At 32.0% G+C, this 17,238-nt stretch overlaps 1 protein-coding gene across 1 annotated transcript; it reads right to left on the minus strand.

Annotated features, from left to right (window-relative positions):
* Positions 1–380: 380 nt before the first annotated feature.
* On the minus strand, positions 381–16,334 carry LOC129904334 (uncharacterized). The gene is made up of 3 exons (XM_055979894.1): positions 15,540–16,334; positions 14,746–15,285; positions 381–479 (listed from the first exon to the last, which is right to left on the minus strand). The coding sequence occupies exons 1-3, from the start codon at positions 16,332–16,334 to the stop codon at positions 381–383; spliced, it is 1,434 nt and encodes a 477-aa protein (XP_055835869.1).
* Positions 16,335–17,238: the final 904 nt, after the last annotated feature.

Consider the following 17,238-nt stretch of genomic DNA (forward strand, 5'->3'; position numbering starts at 1 on the left):
CTAAGAGTATTAGAGGCTTCATAGACAGAGTCTGATGATGTAATCGGAGTAGTTCTCCTTAGAAACTACTTCTTCTAATAATTATCTATTTTTCCTTTGATTATGACAAGCCCACATTAGTATTCTTAAGTCTTCCGCTGATGAATAAATAAGAAATGAGACCAAGTGGTTCTCTCAGAAGTCAGAAATGGTTTCTGAGTGCCGGCCACGCCTAGGGTACCCTCTCGGGGCGTGACAGATACATCATGTCAAAAATAGGAAAAAGTAGAAATTTTTATAATATTTTAAATGATAGAAAATTTTAGAGAATATGATAAAATAAATTGGGTATTTATGTAATTTTTCTAAAATAAAATCAACATTAAGGCAGCATGCATCAATCAAGCTATTATCTCATCTTCCTTGCACTCTCTATACTTGACCTCTGCCCTATTGGATCCAGCCTCGTGAATGATGTCACAACATTCACATCTGTCCATCTGAAGAAAAAAAAAAGATAAAAAGAAATTAAAATAAATGTCAAATTAAATTTTAGTAAGTCTGTAAACATTAGAATTATATTGTATTTAAATTCGTAAATTAATTTAGACTATATTAAATTCAAGAAAATAATTCAAATGATGTGGCAATCCAAAACAAATAAATGATCCACTAAAAGCACACCATGTGTCAAAGTTATGTGGCAATCCAAGTCAAATTAAATGAGCCACTAAAATTACACCACGTGTCAAAGTTATATGGCAATTCAAGTCAAATTAAATAAGTCATTAGAATCATGTCATGTGCCAAAATTATGTGGCAATCCAAGTCAAATTAAATAAGTCACTAAAATAATGCCACGTGTTGAAGTTATGTGGCAATCTAAGTCAAATTAAATGAGTCACTAGAATAATGTCACTTGTATATGTGACATGTTCTGACCAAACAAATTAAAGCTCTTCACCAAAGAAATCTGATTGGTCAGTTCAAACCAACCAATCAAATCACACCCTCATATCACTCCCTACAACTATAAATAGGGGTCCTCATTATTCTCAGAGGGAAGGATTTTAAAAGGAACAAGAAGCAAGAAAAGATCCCATGGATCAAAGGCCATAAATTTTCTACAAAGTTCAAGTAATCAAATTCAAACTCAAGTTCAAGATCAAGAACGAAGGAAAATATCAAGAAGTTCAAGATCAAGTTACTTGTTTATATTTATTATTCGTCATAACCATACAAATGTTCGTGACGAATAATTCAAATTCAAATTTGAAGACGAAGATTCAAGATCAAGCTATTCAAGCATTTGACTCTAAATCAAATTCAAGTTCAACACATTCCATATTATTTGAAGAATCAGAGGATTATTATAGAGATTGTAACACACACTACACTTTGAAATCAAATATTACTCTTTGTTACTCCAATTTTCCGATCTTGATTATTTATTTTTTTCGGTTCAAAAATTTATTGTTTACAAAGTCATTATTAGGACTATAATTCATAAGAGATTTGGAAAAATTATTTTTTTTATTTAGTTTATAAGTAGTCATAAGAGATCTATCCTCATGGTTTTAGTTTCTACCCCAAACAACTGAAAAAATAAACATCTCTTGTGGTCACTAACAATCTCTTATGTGTAAAAATAAAAATCTCTTATAAAAATAACACAAAACTAAAAATAAATTTTGTGGTCACTAACAATCTCTTATGTGTAAAAATAAAAATCTATTGTAAAATTAACACAAAACTAAAAATAAATTTGTAAAGATTTACAGACCCCAAATGAAAAAAATTATAGTCTATGTCTATTTTTTAAAATATTTACGCCATGTATCCTATACTTTGTGTTTAAACACACGATTTAATTCATCTTTGTATATAAACACATTTTATACACTAGCTATTATATATTTTATACAAAATTGATACATTATGTATATGATTTTTTTCCCGTGTATAATATTATATATTAGGCTACGTGACATAAATATTTTTAAAAATTGTATATTTTTGAAAATTCCCCCCAAATCAAATCTCACCCAAACAGGATAAGTTTCAATTTTAACCAAAGAGTCTAAGATCATTCACAAATAATAAAGCAAATTTACATTCCGAATTAATGTAATTTTTTTAATAAGACCTTAGGTGTAATTTCAATCAAGGATATGAAAAACAGCTAATAAATATAACTAATCAATTTAATATTTTAAAATTAAAGTTTCGATATTCAAAAAATATATAAAAATTATGATAAGTTACAATGTTTCACATGTCAATAAGAAAATATATTTTAAAATATAAATCAAATTTCACATAGTTTGAATATCAAAAATCAAAAAAATGTCATATAAATTGGACGGTGCATGTAGTAGTTTGGGCGGCTAAAAGTTTACTACTCCTTCCATTTCAAAATAATTGAATTGTTGGGGTATTTCACACTCTTTAAGAAAAGAATATTAAAACATTAGTTAGACATGCTTTTCATTTTTATCTTATTAATTATTGATAAATTACTCTTTAGAATGAGTCATAAAAGATCCCGATGAAGGATAAAAATGGAAGAATATTTTTAAATTAGTTTTGAAATTAAATAATTAAGTTAATTTAAAATATGAAAAATGTCTCAACAATGCAATTATTTTGAAATGGGGGGAGTAACAGATAAACTTATTACATTTGGAGCCAATCTTTTGTCTTAATTATGAAATTCATAGTTTGTTATGATTAGTTTTCTAAAAAGAAAATCGTTAAATGATGTTGATGCAATTCCAAATGGTCTAAAGAATCTTTAATTACAGAAAATTAAAGTCATTATCAAACTAATTAAATTAATAATCAATTTTCTATTTGGCATGATCTATTTTTTAACATACATGAGCTAATACTATAATCTATATTTTTTTTCTCAACAGTTTTACTTTGACATTATATATTTAAACAAGTTATGGAGATAATCGCAGAATATATCTTGTCATTTGTGAAAAATTTGTGTTCTACTAATATTTTTTTTATGAAAAACATCAAGTTATCGATGAAATCCACGCAAACTTTTTTTTGTTCATTTTCAAAGTAATTATAGAGCATGTTTGAATTAGCTAATTAAAAGTAGTTGATAAGCATAAAAATGTTTAAAGTACTTTCAGGTGTTGAAGTTCATTTTATAAATAAGCAATTACGTATTTGGATAAAATTGTTGAAACTAATATTAAACCGTTAGTGTATCTAATAAAAAAAGCTAACAATTAAATATTCTTCTGTTAAAATGACTGAAATGTCTTTAAAGTGAAATTTATTTAAGAAAGAGTATTTTGAAGATTACGAAAATATTAAAAATAAAATTGCAAAAGACTTAATCAAATCAAAAATATTTATAACTTATAAGTTGTAAAGTTAAATCATAAGTCAGAAATGACTAACTTATGGTTGTTGAATGATTTTGGTCCGAAACCACTTGACTTATAAGCACTTTTATATTATCGAAATGTATTTATAAACTAATTTAACCAATTTATAAGGTTAGCCAAATATACTTGCAGTTCCATTCCAATTTTCTTGACAAATAGCGCATATCATTATAGTTTAGTACTTAACGTTCGAGAATAAGATAATTCATCGTCTGCTTGAAATCAACTTTGTATTATTTGTTTTATACAGAAATAATCAATGTGTACATCGTTACTTAATTCCTATTTCTTGGTTTGTTTTATATCTAGATTGAGTTTGGTACGAAAGGAAAACATTTTCTCAAAAATGTTTTGCAATTTTCTCATGGTTGGTTGGATTAAATATTTTGAAAAATGTTTTCAAAATCAACTTATTTTCTTCAAATTTAAAGAAAATGACTTCTTTTCAAAAATTAAGGAAAATATTTTTCAAAAATTCTCCTCCAACCTCAAATGACAATGTTTTCTTCTTACCCCACCCCTACCACGACCCCCCTCCCGCAAAAAGAGAAAATTTAAAATTTCCTTTTTAAAAAAATATTAAAAAATTATTTTTGAAAGATATTTCACATTTTGAAATTTTTATTTTGTTTACCCCATTCCTATCCCGACCACTATACCTCCCCCCCCCCCCCCCAAACAAATTAAAAACTTTATTTTTTTGAAAAATATTTCAAAATTTAAAAAAAAAATATTTTTTTACACCACCCTTGCCCCTCCCCCCTTCCATCCCCACCCTCACTGGCCCCCATCCCCCCCCCCCCGCCCCACAAAACAAAATTGAAAAATATTTCAAATTTTGAAAGTTCCATTTTTTTACCTCACCCCCTACGCCGACCTCCTTACCAGGCCCCTCCCCCCCCCCCCTCCGACACACACACACAAAAAAAAAAAATTAAAAATTTATTTTTGAAACTAATTTTAAATTTTAAAAATTTCATTTTTTTTAATCCTACCTCACCAGCCCCCCGCCCCACACACATCCACACAAAAAAAAAATCATTTTTCCACCCCACCCCTAACTAGGGGTGTACATGGACCAGGTTGGTTCGATTTTTTTATAAACCAAACCAAATTATTTGTGTCGTGTTATTAAATCTATAAACCAAACCACACTAATAAAAGTCGGATTTTTCGATATCAATTTTTCTCGAGCTTTTCAGATTTTTCATAGTATCTAATAAAAAGCACAAAGCAGTGCTTCTTAAAAAGAGTTCTAGTACAAAATATCAACATATAAGATGGAGGCAGAACACTGTTTGAAGTTTTAATTTTATAATATAACTTTATAAGATGAACTTTTTTTGTATATTATTTAGATGGGCTTCTCAAGTCCAAATCTAAATGTAAGAAAGAAAAAAATTATGAAAACTTTTAAAAATATATTTATAAATTATATTTTAATAAATATTTTTATGTATAACATAATTTAAAAGTAGAATATCTATAATCGGTTCGGTTTGGGTTCGATTTGACTTTTTTAGTTAAAACCAAATCAACCATATAATGGTTGGTTTTTTTTCCAAACACTAAACCAAGTCAAACCAAACCACTAGTCGGGTTTTTTTTTGGTTTGGTTCGGTTTGTCGATTTGGTGCGGTTTATCGGCTTGCCCTGTATAATCCTACCCCTAACCCCTAACCCCTGCCATCCCCCCTCCCCCCAACCCCCTCCACCCCGCCAACGCCCCACTCCCACAAAAAATTAAAACGATATTTTTTAAAAAAAAATCAAATTATTTGAAAGTTAGGTCTAAAGTCGGGTGTGGTCGGATTTCGGTTCGAAAGTCGGGATCGAGTTTCAATTTAAAAATCGAATCTTGGATTGAAAGTCGAATTGGGTCTCACATCAGGTGTCGGAGTTGGATCCCGAATCAATTACTAGGGTTAATTTTCATGTCAGAAACTATTTTCCAAAAAAATAATTTCTACACTCTAGACAAAAATAAAAAATATTTTCTAAAAAATATTTGCATTCACTAACCAAACAATAAAAAATATTTTTCGAAAAATATTTGTCACTCACCAACCAAACATGAGAAAATAAGTTAGAAACCAACTTATTTTCCAAGAAAACATTTTCCTTCGTACCAAACACACCCCTAGTTTTGTAAGTTATGGAAAAATAAACAGATCTTCCACTACTAAAAACAGTTCAAAAAATGATGAAAAATATAGCAACAGACTGCGTCGCTCAAAAAAGCAACGAAATTTGAGACGTTGTCCATCGCTTTTTTATATTTTTAAATTTTTTTAATAAAAAGCGACGGACAGAGACTATATGTCCGTCACTTTTTTAGCGGATTTTTGCGCCATATATAAATATATTTAAAAATTAATTATAAAATAAAAATAATGACAGAGTCCATCGCTTCTAATTAAAAATAATTAAATATTATTTGAAAATTGCGTCTCCGTCTGTCTTTTTTATTACATTTTATTTATCAATATTTTTTTAAAATAAGAGCGTTTCCCAATCCGTCGCTTTTTTGATCAAAATGGCGGTCAACTACTTAAAAAAAGCGACGGACAAGGCGATGCTGTCCGTCGCTCTTTCTGAAATATTTGAAATCAATCCCGACTTTTTCTTATTTTATGCGTTCTCTTCTCTCTCTCTCTCTCTAACCCCCCCCCCCCCTTCTCTCTAAAAATTTCAACCCCCACAACCTTCGTCGCTGTTCGCCGCCACCACGCCCTCCCCCATCGTCGTTGTTGCCGCCGCCACTCCCCACCGTCAGTCTCTCTCTCCGTATTGTTAATACGGTTAGTTAGTTTTAGAGTTTTAATTTTGAAAAAAAAAATATTGATTTGGTAGTTAATTTATTTCATTTTATTTGTTTAATGTATGTTATTAACATAGTTAATTTGTATATGTGATTTTAAATTTAGTGAATGTTAGAAATTAGATTTTAGATCTTTTCTTTGAGTTGGGTTTTTTTTTTTGAATTAAATTGTGAATTGAATATTTTTTGGAGTTGGAATTAAAGTGTTGTTGATGTTCAAATGTTATGTTAAGTTGGTTAGTTCTTGAAGTTAGAATGTGAATAAAAAATTTAGGGCTTTACTTTGAATTGTTGTTTTTTTTAATTAGATTGTGAATTGAGTATTGTGTTAGTTGGACTTGAAGTATTTTTCAAGATAAAATTACGGTTAGAACATGAAGTAATTAGAAATTAGAATTTAGGATTTTTTATGTTTGGAAGATATTCAAGTTAGAAAAATATTGGGTTGAATGATTTTTGATATTTGGAAGATATTCAAGTTATGAACTTGGACTTTAGGATTTTTGAACTTAGAATATTTTGTTTGGTTTGTATAAATTGTGAACTTTAGACTTTGGAACTAATTAGAACTTAGATGCTTGAATTTTAGGATACTTGAATATAATATAGAACTTGACCTTAGAACTTGAATTTTGAACTTGAACTTAGAACTTTGAACTTGAAATTTTGTTGAATTTAGAAATCTTGTTGAATTATAGTACTTATGAACTAATTAAGCTAATTAGATTTAGACAATATTCAAAGTCATGAACTTAAATTATAAGTTGAATTTAATTAATTATAAATTGAATTAATCATAACTTGAACTTGAACTTTAATTATATGAATTAATTAATTATAAATTGAATTAATTAGAATTTGTAGTCTCGATGAATTGTAGTCATTATGAACTAATTAATTAAGCTTGAATATATGTAATTTTATAGATGGATCATCGTTTGTGGATATATAACATGCATTATGAAGTTGGTGGTGGTTTGAAATCTGAATTTATTGACGGTGTAAGAAGTTTTATCGATCATGTCATGACACTTGATGTTTTTAAGCAAAATGGATTGGTTAGGTGTCCTTGTCGTGAATGTAGGTGCTTGAAATTTTTTAATCCACATGTAGTTATGGTTCATTTGTATAGTAATAGATTTAAGCCTAGATATTTTGTATAGGTTGATCATGAAGAAATAGATGGATTGAATAATATATTTTATAATCTGCTGCCCGTGGATGAATATAATAAGCTTGTACCACATGGTCAAATTAGGGTTGAACATGATAGGGTTCTACATGATAGAGTTCAACATTATACATTTCAACATGATAGAGTTCATTAAATGGTTAATGATGCTTTCGGAGTTCAAGGTAGGATGGAACCCGAATAATATTTTGGTGAAACTTCTAATAAAGAAGCAAGACGTTTCTATCAATATTTAGAAGAGGCTAGTCGTCCACTATGTGAAGGGAGTCCGCATTCTGCTTTGTCAGTTGCAGTTAGGTTAATGAATATTAAATCATATTGGAGTGTTCCTCATGCGGCTATGGACTCAATGGTTGATCTTTTGGGCAAAGTGGTTAATCCTGAGTTTAACATACCTAAGAACTTCTATCAGGCAAAGAGATTGGTTTCGAAGTTAGGATTGTCGTATGATAGAATTCATTGTTGTGTTAATGGCTGCATGTTGTTCTACAAGACTGATAGTGAATTAGAAAATAGTAAGTTTTGTTGTTCTAGGAATAATGTACAATGACTCCAATCAGGTTTAGAAGGTATTAGATCGTTGCATCAAACCGAGGCCATTAACGGGGTTCAGATAGCTGCAATGTCTTAGCAAATTACAGAACTTACACGTGCATTGTCAGAATCAGAGAAAAGAAGGGTCGAAGATCAAAAAAGTATGAATGAATAAGTTGAGTAAATTAAAGAACAAGTGTTCAACCTCGCCCGTCAGCCTCCACCCTGTTATTCAAGAGGGTCCACTTCGGATGATTCCGACGATAGTGATGAATATATAGCAAATAGTCCTTAGGGTTCCATATGTTAGTTTATGAATATTTTGAAATTTTTTGTTAACTTTGAAACACTTTAAATCGTTCTAAATTATGATTTTATTCGTTTTAAGTGTTTAATTATGTTTGTTATTATGTATTTTGTGTATTTTATTTGTTGTTATTTGTATTTGAATGGGCTGAATTGCATATAATTGAATTGAATTTTGATTGCAGGTGGGCAGCAGAAACTGCAGATTTCTGCTGTCAAAAATATTGCAGAAAAGCGACGGACAGGGTCCTTTAGTCCGTGTCTTTTCTGAATTATTTTTTATATATTTTCCAGAAAAGCGACGGAAAGAGACTCAAAGTCCGTCGCTTTTCTACAAATTTTTAAGAATCCAATATAAACAAAGCAAAGGATGGAGACTAATATTCCGTCGCTTTTTATTAAATAATTACTTTTTTAAAAAAATAAAAAGACGGAGTCCGTCGTTTTTTTATATATTTTTTTTAATTAAAAAAATTAGGGGCGACTCAATCCGTCGCTTTTTACGGCCCTGTCCGTCGCTCTTTAAAAGCGTTGAGCAAAAAAGCGACGGAAGTGACTGCGTCGCTTTTCCGTTGAGTTTGACCAGAAAAGCGATGCAGTCCGTCTCTTTTTTGCGTTATTTTTTCATATTTTTTTAGTAGTGTTCCTATTTCATTCAATTAATTTGATTACTTGTACCGTGTAACTTTTGTTTTTTCGATGTCAATCTTCAAAATATGTTTTCCGTTAACTTAGTGAGCTAAAATTCGGTAAAATATCATGGGGTGTTTTATTTGGTACCGCTATTAATTTGCATCCAATTTTTAAAAAATTGTTGATCGTCTACATGAAAAAAAGTTAAAAAGAAGATGTTGCACATGCACCGTTCTTTTTTCAGAAAAGATGGCAGAAATAATGCAAGAAACAAGAAAGTCAAAAATGAGGTGTTGCACATGCACCGTCCTTTTTTTGAAGAAAAGTTGACAGAAACAAAAAAAATGTGTTTTTGTTTCTGTTACACGTTTTCATTTCTTATAAATAGAGGGTCTTTTGCCCTCATTTAGGTCATCCCCCCAAAAAATACAATTCAAAAGAGTAAGAACACAAAGAGAAAAATATACCAAGATAAATATTGTAGTCTTGAGTATCCTATTTAGTGAGTTGTTGCTTTTACAAGAGAGAAATATTAATTGTAGTTTTCTCCTTGTATTTGAGAGCAGTATACTCTTATATTATTATAGTAAAATCCTTCTACCCCGTGATTTTTCCCCTCTATATATTTGAGGGGTTTCCACATAAAATTCTCATGTTCGATTTATTTTCATTATTTATTATCATATCAAATTTTATTTGTGGTGCTTCCTCCCCCAATAGTGGTATCAGTGCCCTCGGTTATTCTGTCTGTTTTATGCAAATATACTATCTATGAATAGTGAATTTTTGTGATTAGTAAAATTCAGTGGAAAGTACTATTTACGTGAATAGTAAATTTCGGTGATGGTACAGTTTGTCACGATTGTTCGCAAAAATATTCAAAAATAATTTAGAAGGGTGTGAAATAAATAACAATGTCGAGTACAACAAAGTTTGATGTTGAAAAATTCAATGGAACTAATTTCTCATTGTGAAACATAAAAATAAGAGTGATATTGAGAAAAGACAATTGGTTAGCTGCAATTAAAGGCAGGCCCACAGACTTTACTGATGACAGCAAGTGAAACGACATAGACAGCAACGCAGTTGCTGATCTACACTTGACACTAGCTGATCAAGTGTTATCTAGTATGGCTAAAAAATGGACGGAAAAGAAAAAATATGGGATACCCTTACGGAATTGTACGAGGCCAAGTCTTTGCATAATAAAATTTTCTTTAAAAGATGATTGTATACTCTTCGAATGACAGAGTCTATGTCGATTACTGAATATATCAATACTTTGAATACTCTATTTATGCAACTTACAATAATGGATTGCAAAATAGAGGAGACTGAATGTGCGGAGCTTCTACTTTAAATTCTGTCTGACTCGTATGATCAACTCATCATCAACCTGACAAACAATACGAATAGTCTAGTTTTCGATCAAAATTGCAGTCATTGTCTTAGAAGAAGAAAATCGCGCAAAAATAAAGAAGATAGACAAGCAAGTTTGCAGCAAGCTGAAGCTTTGATGGTGGTGAGAGAAAGACCAACGGAACGTATCCCCAGTGGGAGTCACAATTATGGTAGATCTCAATCAAGAATTAAGAAGAATATCAAGTGTTACAATTGTGGCAAGAAAAGGCACCTCAAGAAAGATTGTCGGTTCAAGAAGAAGAGTAAACACCCTGAGTCATCAAATGTTCAAGGGAATGTTGCAAGTACATCGGATGATGGCGATAGTTTATGTAGTAAAGAAATATCAAATAATGAAGGCAGAAAATATTTCACTGATGTCTGGATCATGTACACCGGAGCAACATGGCACATGACTTTTCAGAGAGAATAGTTCCATCAATATCATCCTATCTCATGAGGGTCTGTGTTCATGGAAGACGATCATGATTTGAATGTTATTGGTATTAGGTCCATCAAAATAAAGATGTATGATGGCACAATACACACCATCTAGGCGGTACGACATGTAAAAGACTTTAGGAAGAATCTATTATCTTTGGGACAGTTAGATGATAATGGATGTTCATATAAGACTCATGATGGAGTCATGAAAATATCAAAAGGAGCACTTGTAGTGATGAAAGCAGAAAAACTTGCTGCAAATCTATATGTGTTTAAAGGTAAAACACACCAAGAAGGAGAAGCATCAACCGCATTAGCAAGTTCATGTGAAGAATCAATGATGATGTGGCATCGTAAACTTGGTCATATGTCAAAATGAGGTTTAAAGATTCTTGCAGAGCAAAAGCTTCTTCCGGGGCTCAAAAAGGTTTCACTATCCTTTTGTGAGCATTGTGTTACCAATATGCAACATAGACTGAAGTTTAGCAGTTCCTCTGTTAAAAGCAAGAAAATATTAGATCTGATCCACTCTGATGTCTAGAAAGCACTAGTGGAGTCCCTTGGAGGAGCAAAATATTTCATATCATTTATCGATAATTACTCTAGGAGAAGTTGGGTGTATCCAATCAAGAGAAAGGCAGATGTTCTTTCGGTTTACAAAGAGTTCAAAGCGGTGGTGGAACTTGAATTTAAGAAAAAGATCAAGTGTTTGAGGACAGATAATGAAAAAGAATACACTGGTGATGAATTTGATAACTTCTATAAATAAGAAGCATATTAAAAGGTAGTTCACGGTGACATATACTCCACAATAAAATGGAGTAGCAGAGCGGATGAACAGAACCTTGTTGGAACAGACAAGAGCTATGTTGGCAACTACAGGGTTGGAAAAACCATTCTGGACAGAAGCAGTCAAAACCGCATGTTATGTGATCAATCGTCACCATCAACCACAATTAATCTGAAAACGCCAATGGAGATCTGGAAAGAAAAACCAACTGATTATTCTCACTTACATATATTCGAAAGTCCTACTTATGTTATGTACAACACCCAAGAAAAATCAAAGTTGGATCTGAAATCCAGGAAATGCATTTTTTTAGGGTATGCTAATGAAGTCAAGGGGTATCACTTGTGGGATCCCACTGTCCGCAAGGTGGTAATCAGCAGGGATCTTGTATTTATTAAAAACAAGATACAAACAAAAGAAGGTATCACTTCGAAAGAAAAATCAAAGACTACTATAGTTGAAATTGAAGAAATAGAAGAAGTTCCAATTTCTTTTGAAGCAGCACCAGAGCACGAAGAACAAGAGCAAGCTGAGATCAAAACTCCACAAGTTCGACGGTCAACTAGGGAGAGAAGAGAACCAGCTTGGAACTCAGATTATTCTATAGAGGACAATGTTGCATACTGTCTATTAACAGAGGATGGAGAGCCTTTAACTTTTCATGAGGCTATGAAAGGCCAAGAATCATCTTTGTGGATGACAGCAATGCAAGAAAAAAATAAAGCTCTTCATAAAAATAAAATATGGGATCTTGTTCAATTACCACAAGGAAGGAAGGCCATTGGAAATAAATGGGTTTACAAGATCAAACTCAATAGTAATGATCAAATGGAGAAGTATCGTGCAAGATTGGTGGTGAAAGAATTCGCTCAGAAAGAAGGTATAGACTTCAATGAGATATTTTCTTCGGTGGTTGGACTTACAACAATTCAAGTGGTCCTAGTGATGTGTGCTACATTTGACTTGTACTTGGAGCAGTTAGATGTCAAAACTGCATTTCTTCATGGAGAGCTTGAAGAAGAAATTTACATGCTCCAACCAGAAGGTTTTGAAGAACAGGGAAAAGAGAATTTGATTTGCAAGTTGAACAAATCTCTATACGGTCTCAAACAGGCACCGAGATGTTGGTAGAAGAGATTTGATTTCTTCATTATAAGCCTTGGAGACAACAGACATAGTTCAGATCCTTGTATTTATTACAAGAGATTTGGTGATGATAATTTTATTATTTTGCTGTTATATGTTGATGACATGTTGGTAGCAAGCCCCAACAAAGATTGTCTCACAAATTTAAAGGAACGGTTGTCTAGGAAGTTTGAAATGAAGGACTTGGGACCAGCAAATAAAATTATAGGGATGCAAATTCACCGAGACGAAAATAATAGAAAGATTTGGCTTTCTCAAAAGAACTACTTGAAGAAAATCTTGTGACGCTTCATAATGCAAGACTGTAAGTCAATTTCTACCCCACTTCCTATTAATTTCAAGTTATCCTCAAGAATGAGTCTTAGTAATAAATCAGAGAGGATGGAAATGTCTTGAGTACCGTATGCATCAGTAGTGGGAAGTTTAATATTCGTCATGGTATGTACAAGACCTAACATTGCACAAGCAATGGGAGTGGTTAGTCGATACATGGCTAATCCTGACAGAGAGCATTGGAATACTGTTAAGAGAATCATGAGATATATCAAGAGTACCTCAGATGTTGCAATGTGTTATGGAGGATCAGACGTGATTCAAATTATGCAGGTGATCTTGATAAAAGTAAGTTCACCACAAGTTATGTGTTTACTCTTGCAATCTATTGTGGTTATATCTATGACGGAAGCAGAATATGTAGTATCTACACAAGCTAGCAAAGAATCAATATGGATGCAGATGTTACTTGAGGAGCTCAGGCAAAAACAAGAGAAGGTTGCTCTATTTTGTGACAATCAGAGCGCTTTGCATCTTGCAAAGAATCCGACATTTCATTTCAAGAACAAAACACATACGAGTTCAGTATCACTTTGTTCATGAGAAGGTGGAAGAAGGCAGTATAAATATTCAGAAAATTCACACTAGTGACAACCTAGTAGATATATTTACGAAGCCGATCAATAGTAACAAGTTTATATGGTGTCGATCTTCTATTGGCCTAGCAGCAACGTAACATTGCAGTAATTGGGTAGAAAGGATAGTGTGAAGACTTAATTAATTCTCAATTAAATCTTCAAGTGGGAGAATGAAAGAAAGACAAAAAGGAGGTACTGCACATGCATCATCCTTTTTTCAGAAAAGATGGCAGAAACAATGCAAGAAAAAAAAAGTCAAAAAGGAGGTGCTGCACATGCACCGTCCTTTTTTGAAGAAAAGATGACAAAAACAAAAAAAAATGTGTTTTTGTTTCTTTTACGCATTTTTGTTACGCGTTTTCGTTTCTTATAAATAGGGGGCCTTCTGCCCTCATTTAGATCATACCAAAAAAAAAATTCCAAAAGAGTAAGAACACAAAGAGAGTTATACACCGAGATAAATTTTGTAGTCTTGAGTGTCCTCTTTAGTGAGTTGTTGATTTTACAAGAGAGAAGTGTTAATTGTTGTTTTCTCCTTGTATTTGAGAGCAGTGTACTCCCATATTATCATAGTAAAATCCTTCTACCCCGTGGATTTTCTCCTCTATCTGTTTGAGGGGTTTCCACGTAAAATTCTTGTGTCCAATTTATTTTCATTATTTATTATCATATCAAATTTTAGTTGTGGTGCTTTCTCCCCCAATACTACACACTTCAAAACAACTTCAGACATATGATGTTTAAAGTTAGATTCGAAAAGGCTTAACTTTATTAAGTTTAAGACATTTCTGTCTGAAGTTCAACCATGTGTCTGAACTTCAAGTCATAAAATTTCTAACAATGTATATTTAAAGTTATTCTAAAGTGGAAAACCTGCAAATTTATACGCACGCAGGTATGGCTTAAATTCCCAGTATGGGTATATGTGCACTCTCTAAAAAATAGTCAGAGGAGTTTTTTCTTTTTGCACACAAATTTAGTTCACTGAGCTAACGAGGACGGTATTTAAATTGGAAACTCAAAAAAGGCCATTTAATTGGAATGAATTATTATAACCAAAAAAACATATTTTGTCGTAAAACTAATTTCTTCATGATATAAATAAAAGAAAATTGTACTATATATTTTGAGAATTTATGAGGAAAGAAAAAGGAGATAATGAAAGTGAAAATCATTACCTGAATACGTTTTATTGCAGGTGAGTAAACATGAATTTCAAAAATATACTCTGCAGAATGATTTCCAGCATTCAAACAAGTTCCAATCCCTCGAGGCCATGCTCTAGTATATGTTGTAAGAACTTCATTTCTTGGTGTTCTCTCAATGGACTTGAAGAAAAATACATGAGGGGATTCACATGGATCCCAAGAAGGACTTCTAACATCAAACATATAATGTGGTGGATTGGGACTTTTTTGCCATGGTTTAAATGTTTCAATTGGTCTTTGTATCCAACTTCTAGGCATAATTTTTTCATAAATATGAGTTGAGTATCCCCAAGAAACTGAAAATGTCCAGCTTTTAGACCTATGGTGACATATGGTTTGTTGTAACATACGTGATTGATCATATTGTGCAGCATTTTGGAGGTGGAACACTGATTGTGCACGATCCATAGAGGGAAATATTGGGTCAACCATGTCAAAATGATGAAGAGACATTAGTAGAGATTTTGGATGGGATGATAGAAATCCAAATAAATCACCACGTAGATCAATCTGCAAGTTAATAAAGAAAAAAATAAAGATATCAAAAAATCAAGAATTTTTAATATCTAGCTATACAATGTAATTTTTCAGCAAAAGGATGTCAGTTGACAATTGATCTTCCTTGGATACATTCGCCACTAGGTAGCTAGCATGTTATATTGTTAAGTGTATCCGCGTTAATCTCATTATTTTTTAGGTCAACCCACTTTTTTTTATTTCTACATATGATATTCAATTTTGTATATCGTGGTTAACTTAATTACCTGATGAATGCCTTGAAGAGGAGAAAGATTGACACCAATATCAGCAATGCAGGTCATTGTTGTTCTATCAGCAGCATTCAAATGAGCGTATCTCTTTAAGCAAGACATCATATCTCTTGACAATGCTTTAGCCAAAGGATAACTCAATATGAATCCAGCTCCACCAAAACCTTGATTAAATGAGTACCAATAATTCGATAATATAAATTCCGAATGTCCTCCAAAATAATAATACTTGGTATGATCATATTGTGCAAGAATTTCAACCATATTATCTAAGAAAAATATCGAATCATCGTCTCCCATAACTAGCCATCTTACACCTTCATGTTTCTCTCTAAACACCTCCATTATCCCATGAACCAACCTTAGAACGGTTGCATCGACATGTTTGGTCTCGTTAACAAGTTTTGGAATATCATCTGATATTTTATAAGGAGGTGAATTTGAAGACCATGGGAGAAGATCACCTTTAGGAGGAACATCTAGTAAAAGATATCCATTTGTAACATTTGGTCTCCACCATGATTCAATATATGATTTTCTATGATGCCATGCTTTTTCAGAACCTAAAAGACCAAAAAGAAGGTGACTAATGTTAGTGGAACTTTTGGATTGTACATCATTTGATTGAGAACTAAAAGGTGCCCATTTCAATCTAAAAGAAGAGAAAAGTTGAGAAGATGGACAATTAGAGTCATTAAAAAAGATAATAAAGCCCAAGTATAGGACTAAACCCCAAATTAACACTGTTTTCGAAATGCTAATCAGTTTAGATGTGTCAAATGTAGACATGTTTGAGTGAATACTGGGTAGAGAAAAAAAAGGGAATGGGAAAATAGTGACTACATATACTCATTTGTTCTTAGCATGAGTTATGTGTGATATTTATTGGCAAGATTTAATTAAAAAGTTATTCTTGGACTCATTGATAGTGTAAATGAACAATATTTTAACCAATATAAATTGTGGTGGGATGGTTGAGATTCCTCCACCTTAATTAGAGATTTTAAGTTCAAGTCCTGAAAATAGAAATAATTTTACCAGAAGCGTCATCGCTAAAAATATGAACCTTGGAATATGTGAATTCAGAATTTTATTGAACTCTGATACGGATACCAGACACCAACAGAAAATCCAAAAAAAAAGTCTATCTTTTGGAAACTAATAGTCTGTCTTAATGTATTTGTCTTATTGGCTTTCGACGGACTCTATGATTAAAATTTTGGTTCTTTTCTCCAATATAAGCTGATGAACATGTAAAACAAACTTTAGTATCTCTAGTTCCAACTGTTTAAAAATTAGGAAAGATACCTTTTTGTTAAAAGTTTAATATTTTATCTTGTAGTATATACTGTATTTTCTTATGTCACAATATCTGCTCAACAAAAAATAAAATTATTTTAAAAGAATTCACAGTCGCTATACTTTAGATATACATTAGATAAATTCAACAAGCTCGATTGAACTAAATAACTATTATTGGGATGTGAGCGATTTAAATTGCTAGAATCTTTCTCAATCATCCTGACCGGTAGGAGTGTACATGGACCGGGTTGGTTCGGATTTTTTACAAATCAAATCAAACCATTTGTGTCGGGTTATTAAATCTATAAACCAAACCAATAAAAGTCGGGTTTTTCGATATCAATTTTTCTCAGGTTTTTCGGATTTTTTGGGGGGTTTCGGGTTTTTTCGG

The sequence above is a fragment of the Solanum dulcamara genome, chromosome 9 (genome assembly GCF_947179165.1).
Source record: "Solanum dulcamara chromosome 9, daSolDulc1.2, whole genome shotgun sequence".
NCBI lineage: Eukaryota > Viridiplantae > Streptophyta > Magnoliopsida > Solanales > Solanaceae > Solanum > Solanum dulcamara.

Coding starts and splice junctions, on each gene's coding strand:
- LOC129904334 (XM_055979894.1), bottom strand. CDS start 16,334: ATGTCTACATTTGACACATCTAAACTGATTAGCATTTCGAAAACAGTG. Junction 15,286..15,539: donor CTCTTCAAGGCATTCATCAG/GTAATTAAGTTA, acceptor ATTAACTTGCAG/ATTGATCTACGTGGTGATTT. Junction 480..14,745: donor CTGCAATAAAACGTATTCAG/GTAATGATTTTC, acceptor TTTTTTCTTCAG/ATGGACAGATGTGAATGTTG.